Source organism: Monodelphis domestica, chromosome 4 (genome assembly GCF_027887165.1).
Source record: "Monodelphis domestica isolate mMonDom1 chromosome 4, mMonDom1.pri, whole genome shotgun sequence".
Classification (NCBI taxonomy): domain Eukaryota; kingdom Metazoa; phylum Chordata; class Mammalia; order Didelphimorphia; family Didelphidae; genus Monodelphis; species Monodelphis domestica.
In genome coordinates, this window is record NC_077230.1 from 210,455,827 (window position 1) to 210,472,056 (window position 16,230).

At 37.3% G+C, this 16,230-nt stretch overlaps 1 protein-coding gene across 1 annotated transcript in view; it reads right to left on the bottom strand.

The window, feature by feature from the left end:
• TMEFF2 (transmembrane protein with EGF like and two follistatin like domains 2) overlaps positions 1–10,640 on the bottom strand; it is a 292,266-nt gene extending 281,626 nt beyond the window's left edge. Inside the window, exons 1-2 of the mRNA XM_001369685.4 lie at positions 9,986–10,640; positions 7,605–7,714 (exon numbers count right to left, since the gene is read on the bottom strand). Coding sequence (XP_001369722.1) covers positions 7,605–7,714; positions 9,986–10,157 — 282 coding nt within the window. The 5' untranslated portion in view covers positions 10,158–10,640. The remainder of the gene's footprint in view (positions 1–7,604; positions 7,715–9,985) is intronic.
• Positions 10,641–16,230: the final 5,590 nt, after the last annotated feature.

Consider the following 16,230-nt stretch of genomic DNA (forward strand, 5'->3'; position numbering starts at 1 on the left):
TTAGGCAACCTACAGGGCATTGTTATCATAAGATAATCACACTCTGAGGTATTAGAAATACTTGGCCGAGTCCTGTACCTGCTAATTATGCCAAGGATGTGATTATCCCATGATTACAACACTACTTATATGCCTCATTGTTTAATTATAACAAATATAATGATCAAGATGATTATTTACACATGATCACCTCATTAAAATAAGAAAAAAAATTAAAATAAATGTCAAAATATTCCAGTTTATTTTATGTTTCAAGCTATCTGAAAGTTTGTTGCAATATCAGTATATATTTCATAAATCAAAAATATGCTGATTTGGGTTTGTGATCTACCCACATAAACGATTATAAAATGAAATTAATATGTAATTATAACATATTTCAATTTACGGAACTTTAACACAAAATTGTGGAATGTAAACATACACAATAACTGGGCACAGGAATTATTTCTATAAACCAAAACAAAGATATTTCTTCTTCAAGTATATTTCTTTACAAATACTGGGTTCATAAAGAAAACTTTGCCATGATCACTCTCATTCAGTGTTATAAGGAAAGTAGATGTCTCAGAAGATAGAACCCTGAGTCTGAAGTCAGGAAGATTTGTGTTCATGTCTGTGTGTGTGTGTGTGTGTGTGTGTGTGTGTGTGTGTGTGTGTGTGTGTGTGTGTGTGTGTGAAAGAGGGAGAGAGAGATCCTGGGCAAGTCACTTTAGCATTGTCTCCATTTATTCATCTATAAAGTAGGGATAGCAACAGCATCTACCTCCCAAGGTTGTTGTGAGGATCAAATGAAGGATCTGCAACGTATTTAGCAACAAATGCCTAGTGAATAGAAGGTACATAAAAAAGTCTGTCCTCCTCCCTCCTTTCCTTCTTCCTATCTTCCTTCCCTCCCTCCTTCTTTCCCACCTTCCTTTCTTTCCTCCTTCCCTCCTTCCTTCCTTCTTCCCTCCTACCTTCCTGTCTTCCTGCCTTCATTTCTTCTTGCCTTGCCTACCTGCCTTCCTGCCTTCCCTCCCTGACTCCTTTCTTTCTTTCATCTTCAGAATGCACTACTCTGCAGTACAGAATTTCAGAGTGATTCAGAAGAGATTCATAGGAAAGGTTTAACTGCTATAATAACTAATTTAATATACTAACAAACCTTTCTCCCATAATGCCTAGCAAAGCATATTAATATGCAATATTTCATTTCTCTTTATGTTACGACCTCCATAATACATTCTCTAACAGGGCTCTTCTTTCGCACACCAATGATTAGAATTTGTCTGGTCTTGAATTTAGGTTTATATATATTGGAGGAAGAGTCTAAATGGTAAAATTAGTGGTTGTATAGCACTACCATTAATATGTTTATTTCAGATCTGATATACTTAAGCCTTTATGTAGCACAAAGCAATGTGATGAACTGGTCTTCCTATTCTAAGGTGATTCTCACCCCTCTGAAGGATTAAGAATGTTACACAGAGAAACTCTTCTATACTGTCATGGTTTTTACTCTTTCTTTTTTTATTTGGAAAAAGAATAAATTTTATATTATAAAGTCACATCACCAGAGGAGATGAAGTAGTTCACATTTGAAATATTGTTCCATCCTGAATGCCCCCTTCTACAAAGGATATTGCTAATCTGGAGATCATGAAGAGGATGGTGATGAAGAGAAGACTTTTGGGGGAAATGGGAAAGGTGATAGCAGTTGTCAAGTATGTGAATGGTTGTGATATAAAAAAGGAAATAGATTTGGTCTACTTGGACACAAAGGGCAGAACAAGATTTCAAATTAAAGTCAATTAAAATTGAATATAAAGCAAAAAATTAATAATTTAATTTTTAAAAGGTAGATGAATTGCTTCTGGACATAATAGATCCTTACTTAGGTCTTTAAGAAGAGTCTGGATGACTATCAGGGATGGTATAGAGAAGACTCTTATTTGGTCAGGTGCAAGTTGGATATTATAGATGCTAATGTCCCTTCAAATTCCCATATTATGTGATTCAATGAGAAAGCCAGACATGTGAAGATTCAGTTTTCTGAACCCAGAGCTAGGGGGAAACTCAAGGAAGAGAGACAATAGAAGGTAGGCAGGAATTAAACAGGACCTTATAAATCTTAAAATGAAGATGAATTTGTGGTGGGGGAGATGGGGAGGAGACATGGACAGGGAAGATGGGAATGCCCTTGCTCTTATTAAATTCTTTACCTCCAACTCCGAATGCAATATTTTGTTGAAGAGATGTTGATACAAGATTTTAGTTATACATGACCTATAATTCCACCTTGATCTTTCCTATCAACTTCAACAGATTGAAATAAAGTAGATTTTTATGGGAGGGGTACAATTATTTGTTATCTTTCACTATGTTCTAGAACATAATTCTAGTAAGCACTTTAAAACATCTATGTAAACAGATAAAATGTCGTATGCCATTTTTGAGGAATACAAGCCAAATATGAATAGTGCTAAAAACCCAAGCTGCCAAGTTCTTTGTGAAGCCAAAAAAGAGATTTGTAAGGAATAGAAAAAAAATTAGAGTGGATTATCATTACAATAATTTTGGCACCTAATAACTCATTCTACTCATACCCATTAATATGAGTAACAGAGAGAAGGATCATGATTCAGATATTAAGATCCAGAGGTGGGATATTGGGTAGACTGTATTTTTAAAAATTGGTTAAGTCTAGCATTTAGAATTGTAGAGTTTTCAATGCCTGAAAGGAGGGGGTTATTAACCTGGGGTTAATAATAAACTTTCAGAGTCAATCAATATATTTCTAGTATCAACTTGGAATTTTTAATATTTTGATAACTATTTCAATATGACTGGTATCCTTTCTAAATCTTAGTTATTTTATTTTGATACATTTAAAACATTATGTTGAGAAGGGCAACAAACTGCCAAAAGGGTCCATGACACACACAAAAACAATTAAGAACACAAAGACTAAAGAAATCTTAAAAGCCATATAGCAAATAGTATAATTTTTTTTTTACAGATAAGGAAACTGATACCAAGAGAACTACAATCAAAGTTGAGGGGGTAGTAAAGTTGGACCTAGAATCCTAATTTCCTAATTCTTATTTCAGTGTGTTTCCAATATTATGCTATCCTGAAAATATGTGTCCTCGAATAAATCACTCAACAATTAAGTATTTCACAACTTTGTGGCTTCAGTTTCTCCATTTTATAAAAAGACTCCTACTTGCAAATTTCTCAGGGAAATTTTAGAAGCTAATGAAGGTATGTTTTTCCAAGCAATTTGAAATCCTTAAGTGAATAGGTCCCTCTTTCATGGAATTTACTTTAAATAGCACAATTGCATTTAATATGATTTCTTTTGAAACAGAATTCTTTAAAAGGATACCCTAAAAAGGCAGAAAAAGGTTGGTTTAAATCTCTCTTGCTTGTAAACAGGACAGCTGTTGTGGTTAAATATGCCAAAATTACTTGAAGAGTCTGTTTTCTTATGCTGGTGAATTTACTTAGTAACTCGATGTCTTTCATAATCAAATACAATTTTCTTAGAATATTTTCCATCATTTATCTGCTGAATTTTTTCCTCATTTCACTTCCCTAGTTATTATCTTAATAGGTGAAAGTAAAGGAAGCAAAGTCAAGAATGGAAGAATCAATTAGATGACCCATAAACATATGGTGGCATTCATTTTTTAAATAAAAACATAATTTGTGTGGGAGAGAGACATTTCAAGTGGCTTATTGTTCATATGGTTAGAAAAGGATTCTTTCTATTTGTATTTCCAAAATGTTTACATTCTTTATAATTGACTAATTAGATAAAGTGCTCACAGAATTTTACATATTCAAGGGTCTTCTATGTGAGCTCTCAAAAATTCAGTTTAATGACTTTGTGTGTTTCTATTCCAGTGTAGGGAGAAGTGGTAGTGGGTGTGAATGGGGAAAGCCTAGCCATTGTATCTTGTCACCACACATTTTGAATTTATTAGTTCCTTGAGGATATGTAAAAGAAAAAAGGCATAACTGCCATAATTATCAGAAAAGTTCACTCCTTTAATGTGAAAGAATTTACATGGAGCTCAAACATACCTTATTGAATGAAAATATTTAGCATTGTGAGTTGAGTTGTGAAAATGTTTAAATTAACTTCAAATCAAATGACAGCTGAAAGGATAATTTATCCTGTGACAGTATCAGGGAAGGATACAACTATATGCTTAGTGACATTTGGGGATAAACAAGATTTGTGGGTAATTGATGATGATTTTTTACATACAATGTGTTTTCTAATAAGAAATTGGCTAGTGTACGACATAAGGAAGTATATAATAGTATATAATAATATTCAAAACCTCTACATTTTCATTAATATCCTGGAAAATAAATAGCTTTAAAATATAAGGTTAGCTTTGGTAAATAGAGATGGGAGAAAATGAAAATACTTAAGGTTATATCTTCTCATTAAAAATAAATCATATTGTTTTTATTTTGTCCAGACCTGTGATATAACTGGTGAAGGAATTCTTTGTTAAAGAACCTTCTTCTCCAAATTCAGGTCAGCAACTTATAGTCTTAGAGAGTTTCCTGGAAGCACTGAGACTTTAAGTAGTTTATCTAGACGCACCCATTCAGTATGTGTTAGAGAAAGAACTTGAACCCAGATCACTTTCATTTTGAGAAAACTCTATTTACTACCCCATGCAGCTTCTCTTTGAATTACTTTAGTTGTTAAAATCATTCTTGAGTGAAATTCTTATGATTGGGAATCTTTAGTTTGTTTTGAAAATGGAATGGAATACGTCTTTATTAAGTCCTTACTATGTGCCAAGCACTGATAAGCTATATGTGAGCTGCATATGGAAAATGTCTACATTAATGTTTTGAGCGAGACATTCTCTTTGTACTTATTCACAGCATTTTCTTTGAAATCTTTCTTTTGGCTAGTCACATTATAGTGTTCACCCTAATAGAAAGGGAACAATTTGTTAAAAAATGTAGGAGAAAAACAATTAGGTTTCAGAGGAATGAAGAAAGGATACAAGCATTTATTAAAGGCCTACTATATGCCAAGCACTGTATTAAGTCCTTAACAAGTATTATCTCATTTGTTTATCTCAACAGTCATAGAAATGGGTCTTATTATTATCCTCATTTTACAACTGAATAAATTGAGGTAGAAAGAAATTAAATCACTTGCTCAGCATCACACAGCTAATGTTTCAGAAGTGGCCAGCCAGAAGTATACTTTTGTATATTTTAAAGTATATTTTAAGTAGCATACAGAAAAATAAATTTTCATTCCTTTCCTCTTGGATGGTGATAGGAGGAAGAATCAAATGTAAATTAATTACATTCAGGAAAAGTCTTGAGACAGTAAAGATGAGCAGAAATCAGCCAAATTTAGAATAATGCAACTGTAGTTTAAAATGTCTCTTTTCTTAACTGCAACAAATACTTTAACTTTGATCACTATGTTACTTTTTCCATTCTTTAAAACTGGTTTAAGACTGGACCTATAGTTTTCAACTCCAGAGCTGTTTATTCTTGTCAGACTGACCTCTGTATATAAAAAGTTTCATATAACATAGAGAATTTGAAATAATTCAAGAACCAAAATGGGTCAAATTACATATTGATCACAAATTAAAAGATTTTTATCAATCAAAAGAGGTCCTTTCTTCCTACTTATGTTCAATTAGATGCAAATGCAATGGAATGATCAATAGTTATAAAACAATGCAAAAATGGACTTGTCTCTGTTTTTCTTAAATTTATTAATTAATATTTATAAAAGCTCATCATAAATTATTCCCAGAATTGGAGTTTGTATTTTATACAACCTCCCTAAAATGAAGAACTAGTCTACATTGTATTTTACTAAACCTTATCCTTTTTCAATTCCTTAGACTACCTCATCTTATGGATAAAGAACTCTGACCATAAAGCATATTAGTCCTGGTTCATTTTTTACAGTTGATTGGTATCCTCTTAATTTTAATTACCTGTGGCTGCCACAGGATAGAAATATGAGTACCCCAACTGAAAGGTGGGAAAAAAAGAACACAAAGCCCTTCTTTACCCATTGACTTTTCCAAGGCTTTTCAGATAAATTAACTAATTCTATAGCATTAGAAAATGGAGACTTCTGTCTCTCTCATCTCATGTAAATTATTAAAAAGAAGCCAAGTATATAGTCTTTAGTGGTATGATATTTCAGAAACACATGCTATATCTATGCCCACATTTATTGATGACCAATATTGCTGTTGGTTTCCCTTCTACTGTGATATTTTCTAAATGCCAGTGGTCTGGCCTCACCAATATTTGCCCACCAGGAGGTGGAGCACTTTACAAATGTCACTAGCTATATGGTGCATTCTTGGGGGAGGAAGGATCGCTTAATGTTTTTTAAGTGGAAATGGAAATAAATTCCAAAACACTTTGCTTCAACAATCCTAATCCTAATACTGCCTAATACTAGGCAGATTGAATAGTGGAATTAGAAGAGCTAGACTAAATCTTTGTTTTGATATTGTCTAGCTGTGTGACCTAGGGCAAGTGAGTTAATCTCTCTGGGACTCAGTTTTCTCATCTATAAAATGAAAACATTGAACTAAATCATGGTCTGGGTTCCCTCAAAAATGTTAAGATAGTTTATGAATTGGCACTTTGTCATTTTTTTCTATATTTTCTCTATTCAAATTCATTTATTTTTCAATTATTTTTGCTGACTTGAAAGTGTTTCTTTTTTAAAAATTAACTTTCATTTATCTATTTGTTTTTATGTCATGGCAAGTTTGATGATAGATAGCCCAGAAGTAAGTTAAAATATCATAGTTACCTGAGGGAGGGTGTAGAGAAAGATTGTTTGACAGCTATATATATATAATTTGAGCTTGTGTGTGTATGTACACATATGTATATAAACATACAAATATAAACATTTTAAAAGCAAAATTAGATGGTATCATTTGTATATGAACACAAAAATGGAAAATGACTACAAAAGTCACTAAGAATTTAGTGTATCTGACCTTTCAACATTTTGACTTGGAGCATTAAGTAAAGTGCAGCTCTTTTCTCTTGGGGAAATCTGTGCCCTTTTGGATTCTCTGTAGTTAGCACTAACTGAATGAAAACCTACCTAACAAAAACTTAAAGCATTTTAGAAAATTTCTGATAAAGGAAAATGCATTATGTTTATAAGTTCAGAATAAGATACCTACTAAATTGTCAAAGACACTTTTTAAGGAACATTGAAAATTTGACTCCCACCAAATAAAAAGTCTGGGGCAATAAAAACTGGGACCACTAAGCTATTTTGATATCACCTAAAAGCAGGTAAAAAGGTTCAGAAGCTTAATTTTGTTTTAATATCACAGAAGCACAAGCTGAATCATTGTATCTAAAATGACATTTATAGGTGCAACAACTGCATTTTTCTCCCCAGGAGATTTATGTCTTCTTCAAATGAGCTGGCTGTCCTGCTAGCTATTTTCCTTGGTGCCACATTTCCTCCTAATATGTAGAATTATAATTTGCCAAGTGATGGGTTGTAAAGGAAGATCTCTACTTTGAATTATCATTGATAATCTAAAGAATGAAAATACCAGATTTCTTACCTTGAACTGACAGACACAAGTCACACTGTCTCCAATTCTTAAACATTCCCCATCAAATTTACAGGTATTGGTGTCACAAAGAAAGAGATCATTTTCTCTGTCATCATAACCTTGAATTCAAAAAGAACAACATTCAAATTCATTCATAAGAAAAATAATGCAACAGTTTTCTTTAATAACAAAAAATATCATTTTAAAGGCTTTGAGAAAGTTCTCCCCTCCCCCACTTCTACTAATGATCACTGATATATAACACAAAGGATATTTGTTATACAAAAATTTGACTTAAATTACTAATACTATTTCCTGGTTTTCAATTAATCTGTGTCTCTTTATATATCTACTTTAGTGTCTGATTTTATTGGGGATCAAAAAGGAAGAGGAGGATAGAAAATTGTACTCATTCCACTGCTCTATCTTTCCTAAATTAAGTAGACTTAATTTCTCCCAAAGTCCATAGTTTCAGTGAAGGTTAGTCTTTTGATTCAAGGTCTTAAACAACTCCTTCTTTGGAATTCCTCCAGACAATGAGGAAACAAAGCCCCAATAATAAAGATAAACAGGCACAGTGTTTTCTGTGATGGTCTGTCTCATTCAAATGAAGATTGATTACCTCTAAGTTAACAGGAGAGGTGCCAGGTTCTTCACAAGCTACTGAGAGAACCAGCTCCTTCCCTTTAGTTCCTATAGACATACTAACAGATCTGGCTAAAGATGTAGGTCTTGATTGCCAACACCAATTCCATATTTCAGCTAGTTGTTATTCCATCTCAACGTTATAGTTAGATATTAAACAAAACAACTATATTAGACTTCAGACCCATTAAGACTGAATCATATTGATTTTTTTAGGTTGTTTATAGGTACTATAATGCTGTATATTAAAAGTGAAAAGGGAAATGCATAAGGGAACTTATTCTTTGCAGAATCACAATTAGACATATCTAATACAAAGAGAAGTTAAAGGGAATACTTCCAATGTTTGTTCAAATGCCTTGTTTAGACATTGATAAAACAGCCCAAGGGCATGGCTTGCTAACCCTAATGTCAGACCTCAGTAAAGGTCAAATTTACTTTATGAATGATAAATTACCATATAAATCTTTATTTTTTATATCTTAGTTTTTACATTAGTTATGAGCAACTATCCTCAATTCTTTCAGACTCTAGGTTTCAGTTACTAATCTTATCTCCACAGTTGATATACTGACTACTAAAGTCAATATCCATGCAGGAGGGGAAAAGACTTTACTAAGAGTTAGAGACTTAGGTACACTTAATAATGTTTACAAGAAGAGTAAAATCTGCATTTATTAAAATAAAGTGCTATTAAGCATACAGGAAAATATATTAATATGTACTAAAGCAGGGTTTACAATGCCTTTGAAATAACATAAGATACTCCTATAATAATATTGGGATTTTGAAAATACAAAAAAAGGTTTATGAGTGTAGTGATTTCTAATTTCAACCTTTTCCTTCTTTAATTGGTAGATGTCATTAGGAATTTAGTGTAAAAGAGGGAGGAGGGGACCTGATAATATCCCAATAGAACCTAAGCAACTGAGATACCAACACCATCATGTTTCTTTTGGGACTTGCCTTCTGTCTTTCTTGATGATATCTTTGCACTTGTGTGTGTGTGTGTGTGTGTGTGTGTGTGCCAAACTCCAGCCTGTGAAACAAACTGTGTATTTATTCTAACTTCCCTTTGGCAACTACAGGTTTCAGTGTGAAAAAATAGATCCATCTTATGACTAGAAAACTAAGTCTTCTCAAGCCTAGGCAAAAGGGTAGGGGGGAGGGGTGATGAGGAAATTATTCCCTCAAAATCTTTTCTGATCATCAGATACTGGATCCTGGACCATAGATAGACAAGCACATCTTCCTTGCACTTTTGCAAGGGATCAGCGGTTTTCAAACAGTCACTGTATGATTTATTAGTCTCACTACCAAAGTTATTTGACTCGTCTTCTAGCCTTACTTTTTTTCATGATGGAAAAGGGACCGGGTGAATATGAAATAATGAAATTGTGTTGGTCTCTGTGAATACACAAAATTATCCGGTAAACTTCTTTGAAATGACCAGTTCAAATTGAAGTATTGGGCTAAAAGAACTCATTCATAAACCGGCCACTTTCTGTCCTCCTTATCTAATATTCCTTTATGTACCCAAAGAAATTTAACAAAAGCTAGATGTGCTATTGAAGGTGGGAAACAGCGAGCTACAGGGATTTGAGAAGGAGGAAGGAAAGAGTGGAGGGATGGTTCAGAGGGGACATGGATACTGAGAATGATGCTCCCCCTGTTCTTCTCCCCCACCCCCAGCCCCCAGCACCTTCTCTAGAAAAGGGTTTGGGGGCATTTGGTTTGTAGCTTACCAGAACAGTTCCAGCCGGTAGGCGTTTGACAGTCACTTAAGGAGGTAGGGAAAGCTGCAAGTTTCACGGGCCGGGCAATGATGAGTAACATCACCGGTAGCAGCAGCAGCCAGCAAAAGCCATCGCAAAGTGTCCAGCTGCTACACTGCCGCGGGGATTCCCAAAGCACCATGACTAGTTCACTCAACTCTGCAGCTGCAAAAAGGCTCTTCTCAAAACCAAAGGATCGCTGGGACCGGGGACAGAGCTACTGAGCATCCCGGGGCCCCCGGCAACAGCAGAGGCTGGAGTAGCGGTAGCGGCAGCAGCAGCACCCGGCGTGAAAGCAGCCAAGTCCTTGCATGATCCTGAGAGTTTCAGCAACATCCAGTGACCCAGCTCTGCCCAAGGCGCGAGAGGGTCGTCCGGGGAGGTGCAGCAAAGATGCAGTCAGCCACTGCCATAGGGCAAGCCTCTCCGGGAAGGAGAGGAGGGGAGAAGGGAGGCGGGATATAGGAAAAGGGGAAGGAGGAGGGAGACAGCAAGACTGGAGAAGAGGAGAGCAAGAGCTAGAAGGAGCAAAAGGAGAGTCAGTCACTGCGCTCCGCAGCCCAGCAGCCTCCTCTACCGCTCTGCTGCCCGCATCCCTCTGGCGTGGGGGAAGCAGCAGGTCCTTAGCCCGCCTGGGATCACGTGGGAGGAAGCAACCGGCCCCTGATTGGCGAAGCGGGATGCAGGTCCCAGGAGGGAGGGGTCGGCTGGGAGGTGGAGGGAAGGAGGAGGAGGAGGAGGAGAAGGAGGAGGCGGCGGCGGCGGCGGCGGCGGCGGCGGCGGTGGCGGCCGCGGCAGATGCCACAGACTGACTCGTGCGGTGCTGGCCCGCAGGTTGCGCAGCCTAGGACTTTGCTCAGGCAAGGACTCGCTGTGCTTAGAGGACCGTGGTGCAGCTGTGTTTCTCTCTCATTTCCATGGCTGACTCCCTACTCGAAACCTTCCCACGCGCAAGCCCCAATCAGCTCCCAATGCAGCACCCTACTAGCCTTTCTGGTGACCCCGGCCAGCCTGCGCCCTGCACCGCCGGGTGGTGTCTCTCTGAGTCAGCTATAGTCAGGACGTAGGTGGTTGATGGTGACCACCGCAATGGGAAGAGTGAATGGAAAGGAGCGGAGCTATCCTGCTGAAGCCTTGTACTCAAGTGTTCTGACTGATGGGGTTTTGGAACTGGGTGGAGGATTGGAATGGAACAGTGTGATGCTGCCTCTTCGTGGGCGCTGAAGAGGGACAGTGGCTCTCTAGGATCGGTGGAGGAAGATAGGAGAACAAATCTGTCCCGACTGAGGCAGTGATTTCCTCTTAAGTCTGCAATGCTGCGGATGCTTCCAAGGCTAGCAGGACCATACTGTTTGTTCTTTCCCTCCCTCCTTCTTTATATCTTCCTCTTCCTTCCTTCTTTCTTGTCTTCCTTCTATCCCTCCCCCTCCATCCCTACTCCCATCCCTACCTCACTCCCCCAGCCAACCCAGACCGAGCCCGGGCGAAGCAAAGATTCCCCACCCACATACGCTTTTCTCAAGTCAGGAAAAGCTACAGGAAACTGATTTATCTGTCCATCTGTAAGGTGGTGGCAAACAGTTAGAAGGTCAGATTTGGCCCGAACAAGTAGTCAGGGAAATGAAAGAGAAGGAAATCAGGAGGGATCGAGGCCCCTCCAGAAAAGCAACGGGTGGTAGTGCACAGTGCCGCAACAGTGAAACGGTGACCGAGAAATATGCAGGTTCACTGTGGCATGCAGGGCGGGTTTTACCCTCAAACGTTTAACGCGGATCTGGTACTTGGATCATGCCAGTTACCTGAGGGATGTGAGAATGTAAAACTCTGCAGGAGCCTCTTTCTGAATTTGCCTCTTTCTTTCGCTCCAGCAGGCGCCTTGCAAACGGGGTTGCCAGGATCCGCCTTTCGCCTTCTGCATTCTTCACACAGTTATACACTTTTGTGCCTAATGGCATTTTAGTTCATAGTAACTGGACTGAGTAGTTACTGGAGAGCTTTCCGGGACATGAGCCCCTTTCCATTTTGACCTCTGGTCTTTATAGCTTTTACAGTATTTGACGCATCAGACCAGGCAAAGTTGGTACTTATCCCCCACCCCACCCTCCCGCTTCATAATGGGTTCAGTGGTTATTCAGACAAAGCTCCCTTCACTTCTATCCCAAGCTCTGTATTTAGAAGGGGATTGTTTTTATGGCATGCCAGGTAATTAGCTTCCATTCCTAGTCACAAAAAGGAGACATCAACACACTTACTCTGCGAAAGGTAACTATCCCTCGCACACAAACAAATTGTGCTAGAGTTCTCCTTTTAAGTACCTTAACCTCCAACCTCCTCCCATTCCTTTGCTTTTTAACTTCTCCTTTGAGAGACTCGACTGGGCCACACCTTGGTGTCTCAAAGGAATCCAAAATTTTCCCATTATGCGAAATCTATCCCATTAGCCTACAGCCCCGCCCCTACCCCAACACAGATATGCCGCTCCCCCCACCCCCAACCACCCTTATCCGCTCTCTTGATCTGCACCCCTCCCAAAGGATTTCAGAATTACACAGTGACTCTCAATCCTGGCAATTAAGCTGCCAATCCTCACATTCTGGTCTGTGGCATCTCTCTCCTTACCGAAAAAGACTCCATTAAAACAAATCAATCTGACCAGACGTTTGAGGCATCAGAAAATCGGCTTCTAGATGTAGCAGCTAAATCCTTTAAGGAGGAGGAATGCCCATTAGGTAGAACTGCCATCGGATATTGCAAAAGCCCGGAATCAGAGATCTTGCCTCCTGCTGCAGCCTTTTAACAGAAGCCATAGCATAAATATAAGTTTAATGTATATAGAGATTTAGTAACTCAACAGTAAGCAGGCAAGCATGTTTCATTTTCCGTAGCAGACCTAGCGTGGCAACTTATCAAGCTTATGAAAATAAACCATGCATTAAACTAAAGGGAAAGTCCTTAAAAGTGTTTATGCAGCAATTATGATAATATAACCAAACCTGGTAGGATTTCAGTGCTGGGCTATACAAACAGGATCTTCATTCAACCTCTTAGCAAATTGAAAGTAAAATTGCTATTGAATTTTATGCTAAGTAAATTCTGGCATGCTTACTAAGCATATGTACTCCTAATACATCTTCCTCCCTGCTTTCCCCCTCCCCATGTAACTTAAAACTCCCATATAATTAATTAGTGGTTGTGAATGGTTAGCAAATATAGTTACATCCATTGAGTTCTTTTTAAAAATCTAAATAATTAAGCAGTTTAAGCAAAACCATGTTAATTGGAATGCTCTGGTTTTATGCTGCCTGTTCGGTATTGACTGTTATGATGCCACCAGGAAAAAATCTAAAACTGGCAAGCACCACCATGTGGCAGGAGAACATCAGTCACTAAATACAGCCTCCTTGAATTGTTGAATAAGTAAACAGAAATGCACATTATTCACATCAGTCCTATCCTTGGGTACTAAGTAGATAGGTATTAAAATGTATAGAAATGAGAAAGCTATGAAAATATCTTTTGCATTTTCAGGGATGTGGTCTTGTCATTGTTTTGAAGGTACAGTTTATAAATTAGACCAGAGATTCTGCATTCTATGTTTTTTATGTATATATGAAGAGGTAATAATATAAAAAAAATAGGAAAAACTATTCTTTTCATTAGACTGTAAACAAATCCTTCTAAGCTTAAAGGGTGTTCTTTGACATCCTGAACTGGCTTTATTATGATAGTATATTTAAAACCTAGTATTTTAAAATAGCAGTCACTTAAAAAGCTTCTCCAATTTTTTTTTATTTCCTTTTCCTCGTTTTCTCCTTGTACATACCAGGACATCTCAGATAGGTGTAAGAACATAAGAAAATGCTTGGCTTCAAGAACAACCAAGGGTTCATAAACTCATTTGGAAAAGGTGAGAATAACTGGTCAATCAAATCTGTACTTCTGCCTCTTTCTTTTATGACATTTCTGGTGCTTATTTGTCCACTTAGGCCCCTTAGCAGGAAGATGTAAGTCAGTTAAATCAAGGACTATGCTGAATTTTGTATTTTCTAAGGAACTAGCAGGCCTTAGTCACATTTCTGAAAAAATCTCTGCAAAAATTATGGGGACAGAACTGGGTTTCCTAGAAATGGCTCCCTTCAGAGACACCCATAAAGTAATCTGCAACCAAATGCTGGGTGTATAGAAATTCTATCACACAAAGGTTTATCCTTCACCTCAAAGGAATTCTTCCAATTTCTCTACTTCTTAACCAATAGCCTATCCTACTAAAGAAATGCTTCCACCCCACTGAGTCCCAATCTCCTGATTGGTGAATTACTGACCACATCACTACACATTAGAAACCCCAACCATACTCATGTAACTCTTAGATCAACTTACCCCCTGGACTGTTCCACTACCTCCCCCAAAATTTCCTATTGAAAGAACTTCCCTCCCATACTTACCAGTTCTTCTTTATGTTATGACTTCCCTCATTAGAATGCAAGCTCATCAAAAGTAGTTCCCAGCATTTAGCAAAAAGACTGGCATAAAGTAAGTACTTAATACATTCATTAACTATTTATTTATTTAGCACAAAGTAATCTATGCATCCAAATTACCAGAATTTAAATCTTTTCTTTTAAGAATAGAGCTTTTGTCCTTCATATTTCAAGAGGACCAAAAAGAGAAAGGGGGGGGGGAACTTATATAATCCCTTGTGAGTGCCAGGTACTGTGCTAAGCCTCTTCAAAGTAGGTGCTATTATAACCATTTTATAGTTAGGAAATAGAGGCACATTGAGATTAAATGACTTGTCTGAGATCATGCAACTAGTTAGTTTCTGAGACTTATTTTGAATTCAGGCTCTTTATCCACCAAACCACCTAGCTGCCCTATATTTTTAAGATGCTAATGGATTGTAATTTTCCTTATGTTAATTGAAGTGATATTGCCTTAAAATATTCTAGCTGTGATATCTTTTGAAATTCCATCTGACTTAAGCCCAAAGGACTACAATTGGTTATTATTTGGAAAACAATAAATTAGTTATTTCTAAAAATAACCCCACCTCAAACACAAATGAGGAAAATTCAACTAGATAATTTCTAAGGTCCCATACATCTCTAAATCTACAATCTTAAAATTTCTAGGGCAGAAATTGATTATATAAAAGAATGGTATCTCATTCAAGTGAGAAAGTATCAGATGCTCCACTTACTGAACCTTCTCTTTCTTTTGCTGATTTGGTAAAATGTCAGAGATCAGCAAAGGCTGGACTTTAAACCTAAGTACAACAGGATTTCACTGGATCTCAGGAGGTCATTAGAATTACAAAATATTTGAACCTTCTCAGAGGAACTTCAAAAGTCTATGTAGTATAAGCCCTACATAAACAAACATCCCTTTTGCCACCCCCACCCCCTATATATACATAAGGTCACAGCCTAGGTGATATAATGGATAAAGCACTGGACTTGGAGTCAGAAAGATCTGATTTCATATCTGGCTTCAGACATTTAGTTGTTGTATGACTTGGATAAATTACTTTTTCTGTCTCAGTTTTCTCAACCATAAGATGGAGATAATAATAACAGAACTCTGATGGTTGTTATGAGGATCAAATGTGATAATACTTGTAAAGTGCTTAGCACACAGTGGGTGATATATGGTAGGTGCCTTATAAATTCATGTTCCTTTGCCTTCCCTTAGCTAAAAGGCTTCCTGTGATTGGGGAACGGTATGGTAGCTCATTCTATTTTTCTTACAATTCTAATTGTTAGAAAGTTTTTTCTTATGTTAAGTCTAAATATACTTCTCTGAAATATTTTAAATTTGCTCTTAGCTTAGTCTTCTGGTGCCATGTAGAAAGACAGTAATCCTTCTTCCACATGACATCTTTAAATAAATGAAGACAAGTTTAATCCACCACTTTCCTAACTACCCTTCCACCCTCTCCAAGTTCTTCTGAAGGGTAAACATGCCTATTTCCTTCAACGAATCCTTGTATGGTATATCTTTTCAATTCCCCATCACTTTCTTCTGGACATTCTCTCACTTGGTCATATCCTTCCTAAAGTATGCATTCTAGAGTTGAACATAATAATCCAGGTTTGTTCTGGTCAGTAGAGGTCTCATTCTGTGTGCTATTCTCCTTTAATTACATGTGAAGGTCCTTAGCTTTTTGACTACTATGTCATATTCCTGATTCATATTGGAATTGAAATCCACTAAAA